At 42.4% G+C, this 23,103-nt stretch overlaps 2 protein-coding genes across 2 annotated transcripts in view; one reads left to right on the forward strand and one right to left on the reverse strand.

Moving 5' to 3' along the window:
* The window catches only part of LOC109868113 (ELL-associated factor 2-like), a 12,511-nt gene extending 8,690 nt beyond the window's left edge, over positions 1–3,821 (reverse strand). Inside the window, exons 1-5 of the mRNA XM_020457565.2 lie at positions 3,440–3,821; positions 2,931–3,025; positions 2,707–2,843; positions 2,326–2,498; positions 1,630–1,899 (exon numbers count right to left, since the gene is read on the reverse strand). Of these exons, the coding sequence (XP_020313154.1) occupies positions 1,630–1,899; positions 2,326–2,498; positions 2,707–2,843; positions 2,931–3,025; positions 3,440–3,542 (778 nt within the window). The 5' untranslated portion in view covers positions 3,543–3,821. The remainder of the gene's footprint in view (positions 1–1,629; positions 1,900–2,325; positions 2,499–2,706; positions 2,844–2,930; positions 3,026–3,439) is intronic.
* Positions 3,822–8,078: 4,257 nt separating this feature from the next.
* LOC109868082 (uncharacterized) overlaps positions 8,079–23,103 on the forward strand; it is a 68,690-nt gene continuing 53,665 nt past the window's right edge. Inside the window, exon 1 of the mRNA XM_020457505.2 lies at positions 8,079–8,343. The gene's annotated coding sequence lies outside the window, so the exon portion shown is untranslated. The remainder of the gene's footprint in view (positions 8,344–23,103) is intronic.

Below are 23,103 nucleotides of genomic sequence, written 5' to 3' on the forward strand. Positions count from 1 at the left end.
AAGCAATGGCTTTTTTTTTCAACTATTCCGTAAAGCCCAGCTCTGTGGAGTGTACGGCTTAAAGTGGTCCTATGGACAGATACTCCAATCTCCGCTGTGGAGCTTTGCAGCTCCTTCAGGGTTATCTTTGGTCTCTTTGTTGCCTCTCTGATTAATGCCCTCCCTGCCTGATCTGAGGTTTGGTGGGCGGCCCGCTCTTGACAGGTTTGTTGTGGTGCCATATTCTTTCCACTTTTTAATAATAGATTTAAAACGGTGCTCCGTGGGATGTTCAAAGCTTTGGATATTTTTTTACAACCCAACCCTGATCTGTACTTCTCCACAACTGTGTCCCTGACCTGTTTGGACGTGTCCTTGGTCTTCATGGTGCCACTTACTTGGTGGTGCCCTTTGCTTAGTGGTGTTGCAGACCCTGGGGCTTTTCAGAACAGGTGTACATATACTGAAATCATGTGACAGATCATGTGACACTTAATTTGTTAAAGTCCACCTGTGTGCAATCTGTGTGACTTCAGAAGGTAATTGGTTGCACCAGATCTTATTTAGGGGCTTCATAGCAAAGGGGGTGAATACATATGCACACACCACTTTTCCGTTTGGAATGTTTTTTTTTGTTTTTCTAAAAGTATTTTTTTTAAGTATTTTTTTCCATTTCACTTCACTAATAAAAATCTGTTAAAAAATACAGGTTGCAATGCAACAAAATAGGAAAATTTCCAGGGGGGACGAATACTTTCGCTAGGCACTGTAGGTAGGATGTGAGTTCTGCGCTGACCTGCTGCTGTGCACTTAGTGTGACTGTTTGCTTAGCTCTCCCAAGAAGACTGCCCATTGATTTCTTCTATAGTGAACATAACCAATTGATCTCAGTCAAAATTGTCCAAAATCACCATTGAAAGGGTTTCGTATCGCACTGTAGGCCTACAATGTTTAGTTCCAAATCACCATTCAAAGTTATCAGTACCACATACCACCATATGATTGGTTTATATTTATCAAATGTATTTGCACACAAGAAAATACAATATTGGTAAGATGATTTCCACATCGAAGTCTAATGATTAGACTCTAAATCGGGTGATTTCTGCATGACAGAGGCTTCATTACAGATCATTTACTGCATTGCTAGGCAACACAACTACACGCTCCCCCAGCCCTGGGAAAAATAAATAAATAGACAATACAATCGTATATCAACAATGTTTGGACAGGTCGATGAGACGATGTGTCATTCCAGACATCGCCCAACCCTAGCCTACATCCACAGTAATGCAAAAATAAATTCTGATATGGCAATGCAAATATAAAATGGTTCTATACAAGTATTTAAAAGCTGCGATGTGTAACTTTTTGGGCGACCAACCAAACTCTCATTGAAAGCAAGTCTAAGATGCTATGCTTCCTGTTCTTAAGTTTCTTTTACTTTCTGTTTTGTACACCAGCTTCAAACAGCTGAAAATACAATATTTTTGGTTATTTAAATTATATTTCAGAGCGGTTTAGATGGTATAATGATTCTTGTTTTGTCACAAAGTGAAATTAAGTGAACTATTAGAGTTTTACAGGAGAGGAGATAGACTGACACAGAGAGTAAGTGAGAGAGACGGGAAGATATAGGGATGAACTTACTTAGTGTGCTCAATAGGTGTCCTCCACTGCGAGTTGGTGATGGTGGGGAGGTGGTGGTGGTGACAGTGGTGAGGACAGGCATGCCCTGGTGGGGTGGTGGCCCTGTGGGGGGACCCCCAGGGGGTCTAGGGGGAGGGGGGTGCCGGGACTCATCCTCAGAGTCACTACCGCTGGAACTGTCCCCACTACTGGAGGATGAGGAGCTGTGGGAGTCTGAGGACGAGTCCCCACTACTCATCTGGTCCATGACCCGCGCCTCTGCCATTAGCTCTGTAGCACACGCGCAGACACACACACACACACAGAGAGAAAACAATGATGTCACCTCTGACCTTGAATCACAACACAAGAGGATTTACAAACATAGCAATTGCTTAATTTATGTGACCATGGACTAGAATTTGTACAAATATACAGAACAAAAATATAAAACCCAACATGCAATAATTTCAAAGATTTTACTGGTCAGGTCATATCAGGAAATCAGTCAATTGAAATAAATAAATGATGCCCTAATCTATGGATTTCACACTTGTCCCCAGCACAAATGTCAAATTACTGGAATATTTTATTTCAGCTCATTGAACATGGGACCAAGACTTTACATGTGTAAATGGACTTATATTTTTGTTCAGTGTAGATGGTTTGAGAGAAGGATAGCTTTTACACACAATGCTCTACTTGTGGTCTACATACCTCTCTCAATGTCATCCATGGGGGAGGCAGGGGACATATTCTCTTTGGGAGGAGAGCTCTTGGAGCCTGCTGGGGTCTTGCTGCTGCTACCATTACCACTAGTCTTCATCTGCTGGCTCAGACGACTGGTCTGCTGCTCTATACGAGACTGGATCTTACTGCTGCCTTCAGCCCTGACAAAAAACACACACACACACACACACGATTATAGTTAACAACTAAATATGTAATGCAAATCAGAATGACAAGATAATCTAGATAGGAAGCAGTTCAAAATGGAGAGTTAGTGTCCAATAAGAAATGCTTATTGCTTCTCCATTGCAAAAATGTTTTGCTAGAGTTTGCCCAAATAAACAAGTTGACCGTAGTCTGTCCACCCACCTGGTCTTCTTAACAGCAATGTTGCTGTTGAGTTTCTCCAGACGGTACTCTCCAGTATCGTGGTTTACGATGAGAATACATTCCTTCATATAAGGCCTCTTGGATCCTTTGAAGACTGTTACAGGGGCAGTGGATCCCTAGGTTAAAGCGGAAAATCAAGGTAATCAGTTGATCACTGGATATAGAGATTAAAGGAGGGGATAATTTATGTGCTTAATTCTTACCTCCAGATTGGGCAGTGTGATAGTAACTTGTTCTCCCTTTCCCACCTCCAGCTCCCCCACACAGGCGATGTCAATGGAGGCTGGTTTAAAGTCATCTGGATCAAAGAGACAAGAACAGTCTGAGCTCCAAACTACTGAATTACACAGCAAAGCATATGGGCAGACTGAAGGCTACGCACAAAAACATCATTGGTTTGGTCCATTCTGATAAAATGAAGTTGAAGTTACCATTGTTCATCAACAGATGGAGCCACAAGGCCACCACTATTGTTGTAGCTACTCAAACGAATCAATGGATGCCAGAAGCAAGTGCGGCTAGCCAAAAGCCCAATTAAAAGTACAAACATGTAATAGTACGGTTTAAACTAAGGACTCTAAATGGACCACTAGATTTAGACGAAGTAGCTAGTTATTTCATTTGAATCATATGTTTTGGGGATTAACGTTAACTAGCTAGCTAATATTATCATAGCAAGCTAGCTAGCAAGTATGATCAAAATTCCACTTACATCTCACCGTGTGGTATGCGCCTTTTGGTTGTTTCTCAAATGTTTCGCCTAATTTCAAAACATGTTCGATATTATCAAAGTTTGAGTATGTTATTCCATTCATATTCTAATAACGGTTTCAACCATAGGTTAACAAACATTAAACTTTCCACCTCCATTCGATACCATCTATGACCGAATTATGGACTTCAAGAGATACAATTCTGCCCTTTCTTCGTTGTGATTGGTCAGACTGGTCTATTTGCGTTTTTTGATTCGTTCAAAGACTTGTCAATCAACAATTGGATAATTCCAGACGGAAGTAGTTTCCGTGCTAATGTCACATGACATGGGTTTTCATAAAACAGTACAGTACAGTATGAAGATAGACTAAAACTGCTTCTCCAATAGAAATCCCCGATCACACTTATAGGCGATGTCATGGCGACGTTGGCTAGCTAAGCTCATGCGCAGAAACACGTCATCAGTTTGTTCTTATGTCAGAAGAATTTGTTGTGAGTTAGAAGATTTTATTTTAAAATAAATTACTATTAATGTTCATTGGAGAGACTGATATTTTGTTTTATTTTGATCCAAATGATATGGACGGTGATTTAACATTCACAGTTCATTTGTTTATTCTTTATCCATAAAATGAAGTGGGCGGAGAACAAAACCCTCTTCACATTATTGAAGATAGAATTGAAATATTATTTTGAAATTATCAGTAAATGTAAAAACAAAAAAGCAATACGCACCATAAAACTTTAATACAAATTGAAAATGTATCTTGATATGTAATACTGTTAGTTTTATGTACTATTTTTTGTATATTTCTGTTTTTGTGTTTGTTTTATTCATAATAATAAAAAATAAAAAAGTCTAACGGTCGTCTCGTGCCTAACCGCACATGTGCAGTCAAATCAAAGACACTCCTTCAATATAAAATAGATTTTTCCGAAAATGAAATGTTTCATATTGTCACTTTCACGACGTTGGAGTAATAACATGTTCAACTACTTAAGACATTGTGTGAAATCTAAGTTGTGCGTTTAGATTTTGAGAAAATTCACAACTAATGAAGAATCTTTCACTTCTCTCATTGACTTATGAAACCCCAAACACCGGCCTGGTCTGTTTCGTAAACATTCCCGGGAGTCTCACGATGTTGCGCCTCTGGGTTTTGAAACTCTGTGTTATAACCTTACAAGTGTTTTATATTCATGGAGCTTTTACACTATACATACAAAATATATATACTATATATTCAACATGGCACCGTCATAGGATGCCATCTTTCCAACAAATCAATTTCGTCAAATTTTTGCCCTGCTAGAGCTGCCCCATCAACTGAAAGTGCTGTTATTGTGAAGTGGAAATGTCTAGGAGCTACACCTGCAAAGTGGTAGGCCACACAAGCTCACAGAACAGGACTGATGAGTGCTGAAGCGTGTAGAGCGTAAAATCATGAAAATCATCTGTCTTCGGTTGCAACACTCAATATTGAGTTCCAAACTGCCTTTGGCAGCAAGGTCAGCACAAGAACTGTTCATAGGAAGCTTCATGAAATGGGTTTTCTTGGCCGAGCAGTTGCACACAAGCCTAAGATCACCATGCACAATGCCAAGCGTCAGCTGGACTGGTGTAAAGCTTGCTGCCATTGGACTCTGGAGCAGTGGACACACATTCTCTGGAGTGATGAATCACACTTCACCATCTGGCAGTCCGGCGAATTCCAGGAGAACACTACCTGCCCCAATGCATAGTGCCAACTGTAAAGTTTGGTGGATGAGGAATAATGGTCTGGGACTTTTTTTCATGGTTCGGGCTAGGCCCCTTAGTTCCAGTGATGGGAAATCTTAACGCTACAGGATACAATGACATTCTAGACAATTTTGTGTTTCCAACTTTGTGGCAACAGTTAGGGGAAGTCCCTTTCCTGTTTCAGCATGAGAATGTCCCTGTGCACAAAGCGAGGTCCATACAGAAATGCTTTGTTGAGATCTGTGTAGAAGAACTTGACTGGCCTGCACAGAGCCCTCACCTCAACCCCATCGAACCCCTTTGGAATGAATTGGAATGCTGACTGCGAGCCAGGCCTAATTGCCTAACATCAGTGCCCAACCTTACTAATGCTCTTGTGGCTGAAAGGAAGCATATCCCCGCAGGAATGTTCCAACATCTATTGGAAAGCTTTTGCAGAAGAGTGGAGGCTATTATAGCAGCAAAAGGGGGACCAACTCCATATTAATGCCCATGATTTTGGAATGAGATGTTTAACGAGCAGGTGTCCAACATACTTTTGGTCATGTAGTGTATATGACAACATCACACAGAACAGAGTGTGATGGAGAGGAGTCGTCGATGGCCTGCTCCAAAGATTTGATGGGCCTATAATAAGTAGACAAACAAACACAGCCAAGGCCCAATTCAGACGTTATTATATCAATATCAAATAATTTCTGGGTAACAATTAAGTAGGCTACCTCAATGTAATAGATTTCCATTAAAATAGGCAAAATAGCTGTTTAGCAAAAAACTCTAACTGAAAACTGTCACGTTCTGACCTTTATTTCCTTTGTTTTGTCATTATTTAGTATGGTCAGGGCGTGAGTTGGGTGGGCAGTCTATGTTTGTTTTTCTATGATTTGGGTATTTCTATGTTTCGGCCTAGTATGGTCCTCAATCAGAGGCAGGTGTCATTAGTTGTCTCTGATTGAGAATCATACTTAGGTAGCCTGGGTTTCACTGTGTGTTTGTGGGTGATTGTTCCTGTCTCTGTGTTTTGCACCAGATAGGGCTGGTTTGAGTTTTCACATTTCTTGTTTTTGTTAGTTTGTTCATGTGAAGGGATTTATTAAAACATGAATCAAAACAACCACGCTGCGCTTTGGTCCGCCTCTCGTTCAGATGAAGAAATCCATTACAAAAACTTGCTGGCAGAGAGGTTTGGAACTCTCTTTGTTATTAGTCTATTAACCAATTTAATAGATGCCATGGAAAGCCAAAACTATTCAAACTTTCTGATTAGAAGGTACTGTGTAGATTGTATTCTCAACCAGCAACTATCAGGAAATAACACTGCACAATGTTTTTCATACTTTTACAGTGTTAGTTTCATCAGCTGATGTAATATGAAATAAAACACAAAAATAAAAAACAAAAATAATGTTTTTGACTGCACTGGGCCTTTTACCATTTTCAACTCTTAGAGCTTTTAATGTTATTAAAGACAACATACAGCATATAGCCAAGTATTTCATAATACAGAACAGCATTGTTTGCATTGTTAAACAAAGAGTTGTGATTCTTAAGACAATGAGAGAGATACAGTAGCCTTGTAGGCCAATACTTTGAACAGCTGGTCTAAGTAATGAATTAGTTACAGTCATTTGCTACTATGACGATGGAATAGCTGAGCCTATGGGGCCGGGCTCTAACCCGAAAGCCTTGTTGTGGTAATAATAAGCTCTTTTCCTTTCCTAATCTGCTAATGAATCCTAATCCTTTAATGCCTGCTATGTCTGTACTTTTGCTGTCTGCATAAGCCATAGCCTATGTACCCCATTTAAACAGTAGGCTAGCTAGAGGATCAATTGTAGAGAAAGAGAATGTGAAGATTATGCAAGTCAAGACCACATTCATATGACAACATTGGTCACTGTAACTGTATATGCCCGAATCACCTCAACGAGCTGAAAAGGTTGAAGTGCCAATCCCATCAGCTTCGTCTGGACCATGTTGTTGGAGAATGACGTCAAGTGTGGTGTGTTCCTGTAAATGACAACCAGGTAGAGAGGGAGGGAGGGAGGGAGAGAGACAGAGAGGGAGGGAGGTAGCGAGACAGGGAGGGAGGGAGGGAATTGGCAATATAATGAAAGAGAAAGGGTGAGGTAGAAGGGTAAAAGGCCTATAGAGATATAATGATAGGGTGGAGTGGAGAACACTGAAACGTAAATTAAAGGGGTGGGAAAGAGAGAGAGAGATTCTTTGCTAATTTATGGTGCAAATGTGTACAGTGCAGTACTTTTGGTAGACCCAACCAAAAACTTGGCATAGGCCTACTGTATCTTTACCATAGTAGTGTATGGTATCCATGACGAGAGCCCCATCCATGTGAAAGGAAAGCAGTAGGGGTTCTGTCAACATAAATGGAAGGAAACAAAGGCAATCCTATGGTGATATCAGTTGCCGGGGATTGCCCTTGAACTATCCTAGCAGCAATGTTGAACTTTCCCTAATGATATTGATGGGCCACAAAGGAGGATCCTCCATGTGCAGTAAGTTAATAGCCAGGCAGGGAGAGAGAGAATACCCCTTCCCCTTTTTTCACCATAGGATCCAGTGTCAGGCTGTGTAACAGCATATTGCAGGCTGAGTGGCTGACTTTACAACTAAGATATGTCCATTCATGACCAGGTTTCATCTACTATTACGAGCTGAATGGAGCATAACCTGCTTATAGGCATGGTGACAATAGTGTCAGTGTAATAAATTAAACAAAGCAACAACACAATGTAACAGTGTGATATACAGTATAACACATTTTTAATTGCCACGGGACATTATCTTAAATGTGTTGGATTTTTGTGTAGCCTATGCAAAATCCCCCCCTTCCCCCGTCCTGTTTCCAAGGAGACTTGGTTTGTGAAGCGTGCTCTATTACAGCGTTATAGATTGGGGACACGAGTGTTCCCAAAAAATGCTCGCGCAACAAAGATACAAATATACCTATTATATCTCGTGAATTTGAAGAAGAAAAAATAGAGCGTTAAAACGTCAGCAAATCGATGAAAGCCAAAGCGCAGACAAGCGAGTTTAGCTGCAAGTGACACTGTTGGTCCGGGATTCGGACCATTTGGAATGGAAATGTGCTCGATTCTCTGAGGAGGTTCTACTTTGAAAAGTAGCCTACTACTATACATGTAAGTAGGCCTATCAAATATACATACTTCTTTGGCTGTAGCAATTTTGCAAGATAATGTCCCATGCTGATTACAGTAGCGGTTTTCTATTGAGGGATACGGAACAAAGCGAGCTGTGATTGTAGCTAATGTCGAAGTAAACGATAGGCTTTATATTATATTGTTTTGTGACTGAATGTGTCGACTATTTGGGATGATTTAACTGCGTTATATTATTATTCTATTGTTGGGAGGGCAACAATTATACAGCCGTTATGCATGCACTGTACAGTAGAGTAGTCTCACCTTTCCACTCATTAGTGCTCATTCCGAAAAAAGGGTGACAACAGGAACAGTTTGCCTTTGTCCATGCCAAGATGAGAGTATAGGGCTCCATGGGCTGCTGACCAGTAGCTCTGTCTTGAATATTTTTTATCAGATGAGTATAGTTTGACTGGGGAGCTGTAGGACCATTTATAGGCTACTTGAATCGGTCTGTGTGGTCTCCGTGTTGTGTCTACGACCTATCTATCTCGTAAACCCTATCTAGGTGAGGGAGAAGTGAGAGCTACAGGAAAGGTAACCAACAAAGCAATTTATGCTGCATGCATGCCTGTAAATAACTTAACCGCATTACCTGAATAAAAGGTGTCAGGGATGGAAACAGCTGCCCCACTGAGCTGTAATCTCACCTGGGGAGTTCTGCTTTAGAGCAGTCTGCAGTCTGTCATCAACGGTACCAGGGCCGGTCTTGTGCCGAAAATCTCCCCCCTTCCAGAATCTTCTAATTTCCTTAATTTTGTGGCTGGAGTCAAATACTTTCTGTGTCACACATCAGAGTCAAATACTTCCTATAGAACAAACTTCACGTCAGGATAGGCAACCGAAATTAATAATGTATGTGTGTTATATTAAACATAGAAACAGGGAGATTTCGGCACTACACCGTCTCTAGCTTTTTGCGTGCTCATTCACGACTGAGTGATGATGGCCTATTTTGAAATTCGGTATGCCTAACTTGGGTTTGAGGGTATTAAAAATATAAAATTTTCTTGAGACAATATATTTGGACATAGGCAGCAGTTGCAATTGAAGGATGCATTTTATGCATATTCTACTGAATTAAAATATAAACGCAGCATGTAAAGTGTTAGTCCCATTTTTCATGAGATGAAATAAAAGCTCCCAGAAATGTACCATCTGCACAAAACACTTATTTCTCTCAAATTTTGTACACAAATTAGTTTACATCCCTGTTAGTGAGCATTTCTATTTTGCCAAAATGATCCATCCACCTGACAGGTGTGGCATATAAGGAATTTGATTAAACAGCATGATCATTACAGAGGTACACCTTGTGCTGGGGACAATAAAAGGCCACTCTAAAATGTGTAGTTATTGTTTCACAACACAATGCCACAGATGTTTCAAGTTTTGAGGGAGAGTGCAATTGGCATGCTGACTGCAGGAATGTAACCAGAGCTATTGCCAGACAAATGAATGTTCCTTTCTCTACCATAAGTCACCTCCAATGTCGTTTTAGAGAATTTGGCAGTACGTCCAACCGCAGACCACATGTAACCACAACAGCCCAGGACCTCCACATCCAGCTTCTTCACCTTCTTCGTCTAAGACCAGCCACTCGTACACCTGATGAAACTGATTAGTGTTTCTGTCTTAAACTCATTCTGACTGGCTGTGCCCGGCTTCCCAGTGGGTGGGCCTATTCCATCCCAGGCCTACCCATGGCTGCGCCCCTGTCAATTCATGTGAAATCCATAGATTAGGGCCTAGTCAACAGGTAAAAAGTGGAGTTGCAATTCAACAGCTCAGACACGAGGCATATGTGGCAGGGTCTACAGACAATCACGGATTACAAAGGGAAAACCAGCCAAGTCGCTGACACCGACATCTTGCTCCCAGACAAGCTAAACACCTTTTTTGTCCACTTTGAGGATAACACAGTGCATTCGATGTGGCTCGCTCCCAAGGACTGTGAGCGCTCGTTCTCCGTGGCCAATGTGAGTAAGACATTTAAGCGTGTTAACCCTCTCAAGGCTGCCGGCCCAGACGGCATCCATAGCCGCATCCTCAGAGCATGCGCAGACCAGCTGGCTGGAGTGTTTACAGACATATTCAATCTCTCCCAACCCAGTCCACTTTCCCCACTTGCTTCAAGATGTCCACCATTGTTCATGTACTCAAGAAAGAAAAGGTAACTGAACTAAATTACTTTCGCCCCATAGCATTTATTTCTGTCATCATGAAGTGCTTTGAGAGGCTAATTAAGGATAATATCACCTCAACCTTACCTGACACACTAGATCCACTTCAATTTGCAGGAGGAGCAGGTGCACTCCAGCCTTTAAATGATGACTAAGCTCCTGGCGTTTCACTGGTTTGATAGGGACCAAGAGCAGTAGAGGTTTTATAGAGTCAGAAGTACCTTTTTAAAGTTGCAATATGTAACTTTTTGGGCGATCCGAACAAAATCACACAGAAATGTCATTTATAGATCTGTCATTCCTTATTAAAAGCAAGTCTAAGAAGTGGTAGATCTGTTGTATGTGCTCTATTTTGTCATCAAGTCTGGCATTCTCTGGATGAAATCATGCTGGATTGACAGCATGGCCAATGTTTTCAGATGCTTTAAATCCTTAAACCCAGACTTGGACCACACACCCTCTCCACCAAATAGCAGACAAGGGAAGCAAAATAGAGATTGCTTTTACGATGCTCGCAGTTAGCTACTGATTCCTTCCAAACCACTCATTTTTGAATTTGCAATTTGCCAGTAGATTATCGATGTGATTCATGATGATGACTGCTTGTCTAGCTAGCTAGCTTGCTAGCTAAGATATTGAAAGTATGATGTTGACATGAGCTACGGTAGATAAAACGTGATTTGACATTTTGTCTGTGGCCAATGACCTTGAGCCTTCTTGGACGGGCACTTTTACTGTAAATCTATGGCAGCAGCCAAGGGGGCTTGAACTGCCTAGCTTGTAGATTCTGCGGTAACATAGTATCCCCATGAATGGCAGAACACTGAGCCAATCACGGCACAACTAGAGAAGATTTCCAACTCCTACGCTCTGATCTTTTGCTGGCTGCCCCTCATGACAGAATGTACTGAGCTAGACCTGCGTTTTGGAGCTTCCTTACTCAAGAAAGAGACCATGTTTGTATGCGGCTTTATTAACTCAAGGATACATTTTTACATTGTTTGCAAACTGATATGTGACACAAATTAATGCCATAATATAAAAAATATATATTTATAGTACCAGTCAAAGGTTTGGACACACCTACTCATTCAAGTGTTTTCCTTTACTTTAACTATTTTCTACATTGTAGAATAATAGTGAAGACATCACACTATGAAATAACACAAATGGAATCATGTAGTAAAAAGTGTTAAACAAATCAAAATATACTTTATAGTTGAGATTCTTCAAAGTAGCCACCCTTTGCCTTGATGACAGTTTGCACACCATTGGCATTCTCTCAACCAGCTTCATTATGTAGTCACCTGGGATGCATTCAATTAACAGGTGTGCCTTGTACATTTGTGGAATTTCTTTCCTTAATGCGTTTCATCCAATCAGTTGTGTTGTGACAAGGTAGGGGTGGTATACAGAAGATAGCCCCATTTGGTAAAATACCAAGTCCATATTATGGAAAGAACAGCTCAAATAAGCAAAGAGAAACAACAGTCCATCATTACTTTAAGACATAAAGGTCAGTCAATCCGGAGAATTTCAAGAACTTTGAAAGTTTCTTCAAGTGCAGTTGTAAATACCATCAAGCGGAAATGATGAATCTGTGGCTATGAGTACCGCCACAGGAAAGGAAAACCCAGAGTTACCTCTGCTGCAGAGGATATGTTCATTAGAGTTACCAGCCCAAATAAATGCTTCACAGAGTTCAAGTAACAGACACATCTCAACATCAACTGTTCAGAGACTGCGTGAATCAGGCCTTCATTGTCGTATTGCTGCAAATAAACTACTACTACTTAAAGGACACCAATAAGAAGAAGAGACTTGCTTGGGCCAAGAAACATGAGCAGTGGACATTAGACCGGTGGAAATCTGTCCTTTGGTCTGATGAGTCCAAATTTGAGATTTTTGGTTCCAACCGCCGTGTCTTTGTAAGACGCAGAGTAGGTGAACGGATGATCTCCATATGTGTGGTTCCCACCGTGAAGCATGGAGGAAGAGGTGTGTTGGTGCTTTGCTGGTGACACTGTCAGTGATTTACATTTTTTATTAAAGGCACACTTAACCAGGATGGCTACCACATCATTCTGCAGCGATACGCCATCCATCTGGAATGCGCTTAGTGGGACTATCCTTTCTTTCTCAATAGGACAATGACCTAACACACCTCCAGGCTGTTCAAGGGCTATTTGACCAAGGAGAGTGATGGAGTGCTGCATCAGATGACCTGGCCTCCACAATCACCTGACCTCAACCCAAATGAGATGGTTTGGGATGAGTTGGTCCGCAGAGTGAAGGAAACGCAGCCAACAAGTGCTCAGCATATTTGGGAACTTCTTCAAGACTGTTGAAAAAGCATTCCAGGTGTGCAAAGCTGTCATCAAAAGGCAAAGGGTGGCTACTTTGAAGAATCAAAAATTTAAAATATATTTTGATTTGTTTAACACTTGTTTTGGTTACTGGACGGACATCTTAGTTTATCATTGGTAATTTATGCTGTATAGATGAGGTAGGCGGCCGGTAGCCTAGTGGTTAGAGCATTGGGCCACTAACCGTTTTCTGGTTTGATTACCTGAGCAGACAAGGCGAAAATCTATGGACGTGCTCTTGAGCCATGCGTCCTCCGAAACACAACCCAACCAAGCCGCACTGCTCCTTAACACAGCGCGCATCCAACCTGGAAGCCAACCGCACCAATGTGTCGGAGGAAACACCGTGCACCTGGCGACCTAGTTAGCGCGCATTGCGCCCTACCCGCCACAGGAGTCGCTTGTGCGCGATGAGACAAGGATATCCCTACCGGCCAAACTCTCCCTAACCCGGACGACGCTAGGCCAATTGTGCATCGCCCCACGGACCTCCCGGTCGCGGCCAGCTGCGACAGAGCCTGGGTGCGAACCCAGAATCTCTGGTAGCACAGACCACTGCACCACCGGGGAGACCCTGAACCTAACATTTCTACTTGTAGAATTGCAATGCTCGTTAAGTGGTCGACAACTTGACTTTGAGCAAATCAGAGAGCATGAACACCCACTTGGGGGAGCCAACAGGAGAGACAACAAAATGGAAAAAAGAGGGCATTTTCTCTGTACAACCACGGATGAGACAATAACACTTCATATGCAATGCTGGCTATGGGATGGTAGCTAGCTAAAACCATAGACGCAACACATACAACACTAAATACTTCCTCCAAGCTAGCTAACCACTGCAGCTAGTATTGATATTATAATTAAATCTCAATGGATTAGCTAGTTTCCATGAAACAGCTGCCTGTGTTAGCCGCTGAGTTAGTGCAGAGTCCTTAGCTAGCTAACGTAAACTCACCACATTCCGTACAAATGTGCGCAACCGCGACATTCAAACGAGGCTGCAAAGAAAACTAATGGGATTGTAGTGACTGTGTGAACTATGTTTCTATTCAAGCGTTGATCGACATGATAATGGCTTTATAGTATTGGAGAAAAGTTGAAAAAACTGACCCTCTGTTACATCGTGACGTGTCATGTCGTAACATACAGCACGCATAAAGCAACTATTTCTGTCTTACAATCTCTCTCCACCAGGTGTAGCACTTCTCTCATTGTTTAAAAACAAGAAATGGACAGTGACGGGGGTAAGGGGGATACCTAGTCATTTTTTGCGTCATCACTGCAAACGATCATGACTCTCAAAGCCGCTGTTTACTTCTGAAAATCACTTTAGCACCACCCTAAAAAATTGGACACAAACCTTCAAATAGGTATGTAATGACACATTATATAAACTATTTATAGTGTTTTATTTACATTTTAGAGGCGATAAGGTGATAAGTTGGACAGATTGAGTGAAAAAAAGCCGTTTCCCCACACGACATCTCTCCTTCTCACTATCACGCATTAGTTTCGCTTACCCACCCACCATTTTTAAAAAGACCTGACGGAGCTCATTGCCTTCTTGAATCATGCAGAAATGGGCACCGTGGAGGTCTCGTACTGGCTTTTGTTGGAAAGGGTGCTTTACAATGGTATTGACATTACAGTTGATCTGGAAGTATTGTGTTTTTTTGGCGCTAAAAGAAGGTCAATTGTACGGACCAGGGCGATGTACAAAAGTGAGTGAGTTTACGTTAGCTATCTATGTTGTGCTAACATTAGCTAGCTAGTATGGGATTATGGAGCGTGAATTAAATTGTTTCTTTGTCGTCTTCATGGGTAGTTATCTAGCTGTGGCCATCTGGCTAGTATCAACAAGGGGTTTCTACAAAATAGTAACATTAGCGCAGCTAGCTAGCTAACATTAGAATCTAGACACACACAGACATGCATTGACAAACAACAGTACTGCCACCTTCAGGTTTGGAGTATTTTTATCAAGGCTGAGTGGCTGACTACTTCAAGGTCTTTGCTGTGTGAAAATAAAAGAGATTGACTGGAAGGCAAACTTTTGAAAATCCTACTTGTGTGTCTGAGCTTCAAGACACAAGCTTGACATTGAACAACAAGAGTGATCATAGCCTTAACAGGTGGATTATTCACGCTGTGCCTCTCAGAGCTTAACAGGGATTTAATCAAGCGATGTGCTGTGGACAAAGGTCAGGAAATGTTGCTGTGGGCTCCTACACTACAATATGTCTCTAGCTGGCCACACACACACACGTACACACACACACACACACACACACACACACACACACACACACACACACACACACACACACACACACACACACACACACACACACACACACACACACACACACACACACACACACACACACACACACACACACACACACAGTGTAGCTCACTAAAAGAGTCAATAGCACTAGATGTAATTAGACAGACAGGCAGTTTACTCAGGCTGAAGCAGCAGATATCCCTGGCAGGTTGGTAGGTGAGGAGTCTTATGGCGATGTACACTTGAGACAGCCACCCTAATGCCTATTGCTTATGCCTACTTGAGACTGTCATCGTACCGTAATGCAATCATGTTGGCATTACTTTTCTCCTCTGAGTGTAATTGTGTTCATTCCATTAAGCTATTGGCTGAGATCAGGACTTTTAGGTCCAATGACTTCCAAATAGTTAAGTAAAAGCCATTAGAGAACAGTCATTAGGTGATTACGGTAATAACTCATATTCTATTTTTGTGTAGTATACCAATCAAGATGCAGTTACACCCCCATATTCACTTCATAACTGAGCAGACCCCATGTACTGAAGTTGACCGTAAAGTTTGAGGCTCCTTAATCTGTGTCCTTCTCAAAATGCTTAGGTTAGGCCTATTTACTGTAGCAAACACAGCTTGTGTTGCTGAGTGGATCTCTATCATACTGGCCTTTGGATTTCGGTATGAGTCATCAATTTGCTTCTTATTTGCACAAGCTCCACTGCTGCTGTCCGACATATTTGTGACTGTGACAGACGGGAGACATTATATTTTTATACTTGGATGAAAATCATAGGGCGCCATAAATATTGCTTCATGTGTATCTTATTTGGAGATGGTCGGTGTCCCTCCTTCCCAGGGCAGCAGCTCAGGTAGCTCTGATTGGACTGATGGAGGGGAGGGTCTACCGTGTACCCCCCTGCGCCTTGAAAGCACTGACATCAAATCAGTTGCTTGGCACTTGCCCTTGATCAGAGGAATGCTGCCTTCTTTCAAGAGCACCATTATCTCTCTAATGTAAAAAGAATGTGGAAAATGACAAACTGATTAAATGACTCAATCTCCACTATCAAACTCCCTCGATATGGCTGCCTCATAGTGTGAATTCGGAATAAGTGGGACACTTTTTGCATTCCTGTCTTCTGTAACCTCTTTTGACATTTATCCAACATATTAGTCCAACACATGATACATTTCTGAAATCCTCAAGATGTTTCCTAATCACAAAATAGAACAACAAAACATGTTGATATTGTATTCACAGGAGGTATGACACACCTATTTGTCAAAACCATATGTTTAGTTTGCATTTGGTAGACTGGGACAGTAGGTTAGATAAACTGGGACACTATTATTAAAGTACTAATTGTACCCCAGTGACAACTTCAATTTGTGTGATTAGGAAACATCTTAGGATTTCAGAAATGGACTAATATGCTGGATAGATCCCTGAAGAGGTTACAGAAGACAGGAATGCAAAAAGTGCTACAATAAAAAATGTAAAGGATTTAGGACTAGAAAAACTAGACCCCTGCCTAACCTATGTACTGTACAGGTGGTCGCTAAAGTAAACTGGATCTCTTTCCTCCATTGGAAAAGCCTATATAAGACTGTCCCACTTTACCTACTCCATGACTTCCTACTTTAGCTAGCAATGGTTGGTAAAGCGAGACAACAATGTTTTTTATTTATTACAAAATTTAAACATAATATTGGCAACTTATATGTATTTTAATGCATCAGTACATAGTATGCACATTTACATCACAATAGGGCACAGTGCATTATTTATGAAAGTTTTAGAACTTTAACATCAAAACAGAAAAAAGCTATGTCACTGATCTTACCGTGTGCTTTGTGGGGTGAGCTTCCTGTTTGAAGCTTGCTCTGCCCCCCTCTATGATGTCACATCAATGAAGTGTTGTGATTTTAATCATGTGGTTTCTCTGCAAGGGCTTAGTAACAATAGTTTTGATTTTCTCTTGTCAAACCAAGATAAAAACGTGTCAGGATTAAGCTGTCCCAGTTTATATGATGTCCCACTCTTTCCAAATTCACTATTGCTATAATTGATTGGTTACAGGTCAAGGTTCTAATGGAAAAACAGAACAATACAATAGCAATTTGATAGTGTCAGACAGGTAAATAACGACTGCAGAAAGCCTGTTCATTTTAGAGGGCACCCCCGCCCTCTGCCCCCCCTCCACGACAGTAACCTCTTCCCCAGGGACCTAGGAGCAACCTTTTTTCCTGGCTTGTGGCTAAACAGATCCTATTGTGTCTTGTTAAAACATCAGTCACAGCTGCATGAAGAGAGGGAGAGAGAAAGAGAGAGAAGGAAAGGGAGATGAGAGGGAGAGGGGGATGAAAGAGAGAGAGAGATATAAAGGCAGAGGAGGATCCCCCTCCCAGACAGACAATCAACAAAAGCGCATCAGGCTAGGCAGGCCCGGGGCGGTGGTGCAGAGGGCGCAGCAGAGCACACACAAACACACACACACATGGCTGTTGTGGAGAGACAATAATTACCATCACTGGGGTATTTAAAGACTATACAGCTGGGGCAACAACCCACCACTAATGACTCACTGCACGCTGATCTATAGCTGTTTAGGATAGTGAAATGGTTCATTAACACACAGGCACACACACACACACACACACACACACACACACACAGGCACGCCCTCACGCACACTCACACACGCATAAGGCTTGTTTTCAGCTGTCATCAGTTGACAGGGTTTCCATCCGCGAACAAGGAGAATAAAAAGCCAAGTAGAAAATAAATGGCACTTAGTCAAAGAGGAAAGCAGCAAGGTCACCAGTCAGTCACCACTAAATAACATGCTAATACCCCTGCACTTACTGTACTACCCATGTTCTGCTGTGTCAAACAAAACATACCAGGCCTGTCTGTTGGGGCTTAGAGTCTAATTTGGTTCTGGATTGCTGAGATTAGTTGGGGGTTAAACCTCTTAAAATGGGAATGGGCCTTTGACTACTGGTATGTATGAACTATACTGAACGAAAAATATAAACGCAACATTTAAAGTGTTGGTCCCATGTTTCATGAGCTGAAATAAAAGATCCCGCAAATGTTCCAAAAGCACAAAAAGCTTATTTCACTCAAATGTTGTACACACATTTCTTTACATCTCTGCTAGTGAGCATTTATCCTTTGCCAAGATAATCCATCCACCTGACAGGTGTGGCATATCAAGAAGCTGATTAAACAACATGATCATTTCACAGGAGCACCTTGTGCTGGGGACAATAAAAGGCCACTCTAAAATGTGCAGTTTTATCACACAACACAGTCCTACAGATGCAGTTGACATGCTGACTGCAGGAATGTCCACCAGAACTGTTGCCAGAGAATGTAATGTTAATTTCTCTACCATAAGCTGCCTCCAATATCGTTTTAGAGAATTTGGCAGTACGTCCAACCGGCCTCACTACCACGCCAGCCCAGGATCTCCACATCCAGCTTCTTCTGGGGGGCAGAGTGGCGCAGCGGTCTAAGGCACTGCATCGCAGTGCTAGAGGCGTCACTACAGACTCGGGTTTGATCCCAGCTGTATCACAACCGGCTGTGATCTGGAGTCCCATAGGACAGTGCACAATTGGCCCAGCGTCATCCGGGTTAGTGGAGGGTTTGGCCAGGGTAGGCCATCATTGTAAAAAATTCTTTGTTCTTAACTGACTTGCCTAGTTAAATAAAGGTAAAATGAAATAAAAATGTACATTTACCAGCGGGATCGCCTGAGCTAGCCACCCGAACAGCTGATGACACTGAGGAGTAGTTCTGTCTGTAATAAAGCCGTTTTGTGGGGAAAACATTCTGATTGGCTGGGCCTGGCTCCACCCATGGCTGCACCCCTGCCCAGTCATGTGAAGTTGACTGATTTCCTTAAATGAACTGTAACTCAGTAAAATCATTGAAATTGTTGCATGTTGCGCTTAGATTTTTGTTCAGTATAGTTACCTGTCATGTTGTATGTTGTTTCACCGTCCATCGGAATTACACTATGGCATTCCCATGCACATGCTATAGATTATTTGGTCATCACATGATGCCCCTGGTCCACTGACAGCCTTTGAAATGATGCCAATACCTTTTCTCCACAAGATTCAACCTAGCATACAGTGCTAGGACCTGTTTGCATTTATTACACTATTAGTAAGATAGCTTGCAGACCAGCGGGAAAATATGACCCATAGCACTCATTGTTGGTGTTTGACTGAGTCACTGCTAAAATATTATCTCCCATTAATTATCTCCCATTAATAAACCTGAGATTAGCCGTTGTGATTTAGCTATTTTCTTTGTTTCTTAAAGAACATTCAAGGTGGATGAAATCTATGGGTTTAGGCCTGTACCTATTTTGCGATACCTGTGGTAGCCTATAGCTGTTCTGTCATAATGAAAGTCCCCCTTGTGCTAAAAGGCAGACATATCACAGTTCACAGCTTTCTGCTTGGTAAAAGCTCCCCCTGTGTGCTCTCTCTGTGTGCACACATCATTGGACTAGCCATGAGTAAATATATAGAGAGGCTCCAGCTGTGCTCTTTCCCACCCCTGTGCCTCAGCCCTCTTATCCCCCCCCCCCAACCCAGCCCTGCCTGACTGACTGGCTGACTGGTCCTTCTCCCTGTCTATGGACTGGCTGTGGTTGAGTGGCTGGAAGGCTGAAAGGTAATGACTGATCACTCTTCTCTGTGGGGTGCCCGTGCTAGCATCCTAGCACACAAGACCCAGCCTACAGACTACAGCCAGCCACATAACAGCAGTTGCAGTCCACAGCACTCTCTTATTTTAGGACAGTAGCTCACCAGGAATTCCCATCAGCTCCTCTGGTGGAATTAGCTGCTAGCCACCATTGACTGTACCATTATGACTGAGTGGTTTAAGGTTTGGCCTTAAGCACATTTTAGAGGAAAGAACAAAGAAAAAAATCTCATACAAAGAGCTATTGTTATTTCATGCCGAAACATATTTTTCAACTGTTGTAGATTATCTCCACAATTTCTAAATGGCTCCGAAAGGTATTCCTCACAGAGGGATATGCATGTAAGCATGCCGAGAGAGCAATCAGCACACATATGTGGAATAGTAATGACTGTAAAGGCATGCAGAAAATCTTATTTACCTGCACGGTTGAAGGCAGGCAGTGTGTAACCTACAAGCAACGGAATACGTTTCACGGCAAAGGAATAGATTGTTGGCTCCCAGTACAACAGGAGAACTATTGAGATTTAGGCCAGGTTTCAGACTCTGTCCATTTGTTGTTGAGTTGGGAGGATTATCCTCAAACGAGCTGAATCGTCATGCTTCTGGTTCTGAATCTCCACTGACTGTGTTTAGGTAAAAGGGTCAGTCTCAGTCGGTCAACATCCCTCCCAATGATAAGAGAAGCATTCTGATTAAAGAATTCTAAGGCTTTGTCTGGTTTAATAGCATCCCTTGATAGTTGCAACTAACTGCATATGATAATTTTCAGGGACTGGTTAAGCAGTATAATCAAACGGCTGTTCTGACAGACTGTAATCTCGGTTAACCCAGAACTAAAGTCTCACATAATTGGTCAGCTGCTCGATTAAGTTCTGGGTCCATAAATGTTAATATAGAAGCCATCAAGAAATGCTCCCGGGTGGCGCAGTGGTTAAGGGCGCTGTACTGCAGTGCCAGCTGTGCCATCAGAGACTCTGGGTTCGCGCCCAGGCTCTGTTGTAACCGGGAGGTCCGTGGGGCAACGCACAATTGGCCTAGCGTTGCCCGGGTTAGGGAGGGGTTGGCCGGTAGGGATGTCCTTGTCTCATCGCGCACCAGCGACTCCTGTGGCGGGCCGGGTGAAGTGCGCGCTAACCAAGGTTGCCGGGTGTACGGTGTTTCCTCTGACACATTGGTGTGACTGGCTCCGGGTTGGATGCACTCTGTGTTAAGAAGCAGTGCGGCTTGGTTGGGTTGTGTATCAGAGGATGCATGACTTTCAACCTTCGTCTCTCCCGAGCCCGTACGGGAGTTGTAGCGATGAGACAAGATAGCAGCTACTAAAACAATTGGATACTGCAAAATTGGGGAGAAAACAGGGTCAAATAAAAATAATTTTTAAAAGAAGACATCAAGAAATGCTAGAATGAGGAGCAAAACTGGAATGAGGAGATCCACCCTCTCTCTTTGCAAGATATGGGCGAATGTCCCCTCTCCTTCCGACATACGAAAGATGTGCCTAACGCCTGCAAAATCGCTGGTCCTATCCTACACATCACATTTAGTACCGACAGATTGTCTTGGTTTACACACAGAATCTTTCCACAAGAGATTAGACAGACTAAAACAATGTGATTTTCTTTCTTTCTCTGTGGCTCCCTGAGGCTACAGTGGCTTCTCCAGGGCGGTAAATGACCATGCAACCTCTCAGAGTGGGGCGTCCATGTTGCATTTCTCTCTCCAAAAACAGAAATGTTCTGTCATGAAAAACAATAGAAATCCTCTCCTTATCTGGGGCTGAACGGATAGAGGTAAAGGCTGTAAGCATGAAGCTCTCCAGTGTGTCTGTGTGTGTCTTTAATGTGTCTATAATTATGTGATAATGTACTGCCTGCCTGTAAGCTCTCCCTGCCGTAACAAAGGAATATTTGTCTAATGGTGTTGTATTGTTTCTGCATATTAACATCACTTTTAAAACAATCATGGTTTTTATTCAGTTCATAGCGGCTTCTACCCTCATGGATGCGGCTCTTAGTTTGAGCTGTCTGAGTTGGAATACATTGTTGGTTTTCAGTAGTCAAGATCTGTTTCTCAGGAATGGCCTTTTTTTCTCAGGTGCATTTCCTAGTAAACATCCATATGTGTCCTTGAGGGTTTTTTACTGTAGTACTGAGTGTTCTGTGTTGAGTTCTAGAAGCAGGATGCTAGAGAGGTATGATCAAGTCATCAATGATACTTGTCCTCTTTAGTATGACACATCATTTAGGGCTGAGATTATGGTTTCAAAAGCAATAGGATGGACATGGACCACAGTGCAGGATTTTTTCTGGATTAAAATGCGGTTTAGGTGGAGGGCGTGGCAGGGAGTGGGCGTGGCCAATGGCGCGGTTGGCAACCAGAACTTTTAGATGTCCTCCTCTTGGCCGCAGAGACAAAATGATGCTGTTTTACATCTAATTTCCTGCAATTATACAAATTTTGTGATGAGGCACAGAGAAAATTGTACAGTTTTAAATATGGTTTTAGCAGTTTAAGGTTACACTGAAAACGTTTTACCATCCCGGCTTAGGCGGACCAAGATAAAACGTTTTACCATCCCGGCTTAGGCGGACCAAGATAAAACGTTTTACCATCCCGGCTTAGGCGGACCAAGATAAAACGTTTTACCATCCCGGCTTAGGCGGACCAAGATAAAACGTTTTACCATCCCGGCTTAGGCGGACCAAGATAAAACGTTTTACCATCCCGGCTTAGGCGGACCAAGATAAAACGTTTTACCATCCCGGCTTAGGCGGACCAAGATAAAACGTTTTACCATCCCGGCTTAGGCGGACCAAGATAAAACGTAGAAGACTTTTCGTCCAAGACGTCCAAGACTTTTCTATGCAGAAAAAACCCTGCAGTGTCTGTAATGGACTCATCCTTGCCCGTCGCCTTCATCAAACCGTTGTCAGCCCAGCACAATATCACTCAGGATCCTTGAACACACTGAATATTCTGCATCATAATACTCCCATCTCGTTGGCGGGATCTGTGATGAAAGGACTTCTCAAGGCTCCCCTGACTTTGTTGTGCTAATATTGATGGTGCTTCCTTACTATTACCATAAAGATTACTGGGTTGGTTTGAGTTCCACCCCCTCAACACACACACACATGGGTCAGTGGGTCCTTAAGGATGAGAGATTAACCAGCC

This window comes from Oncorhynchus kisutch, linkage group LG2, assembly GCF_002021735.2.
Source record: "Oncorhynchus kisutch isolate 150728-3 linkage group LG2, Okis_V2, whole genome shotgun sequence".
Classification (NCBI taxonomy): Eukaryota; Metazoa; Chordata; class Actinopteri; order Salmoniformes; family Salmonidae; genus Oncorhynchus; species Oncorhynchus kisutch.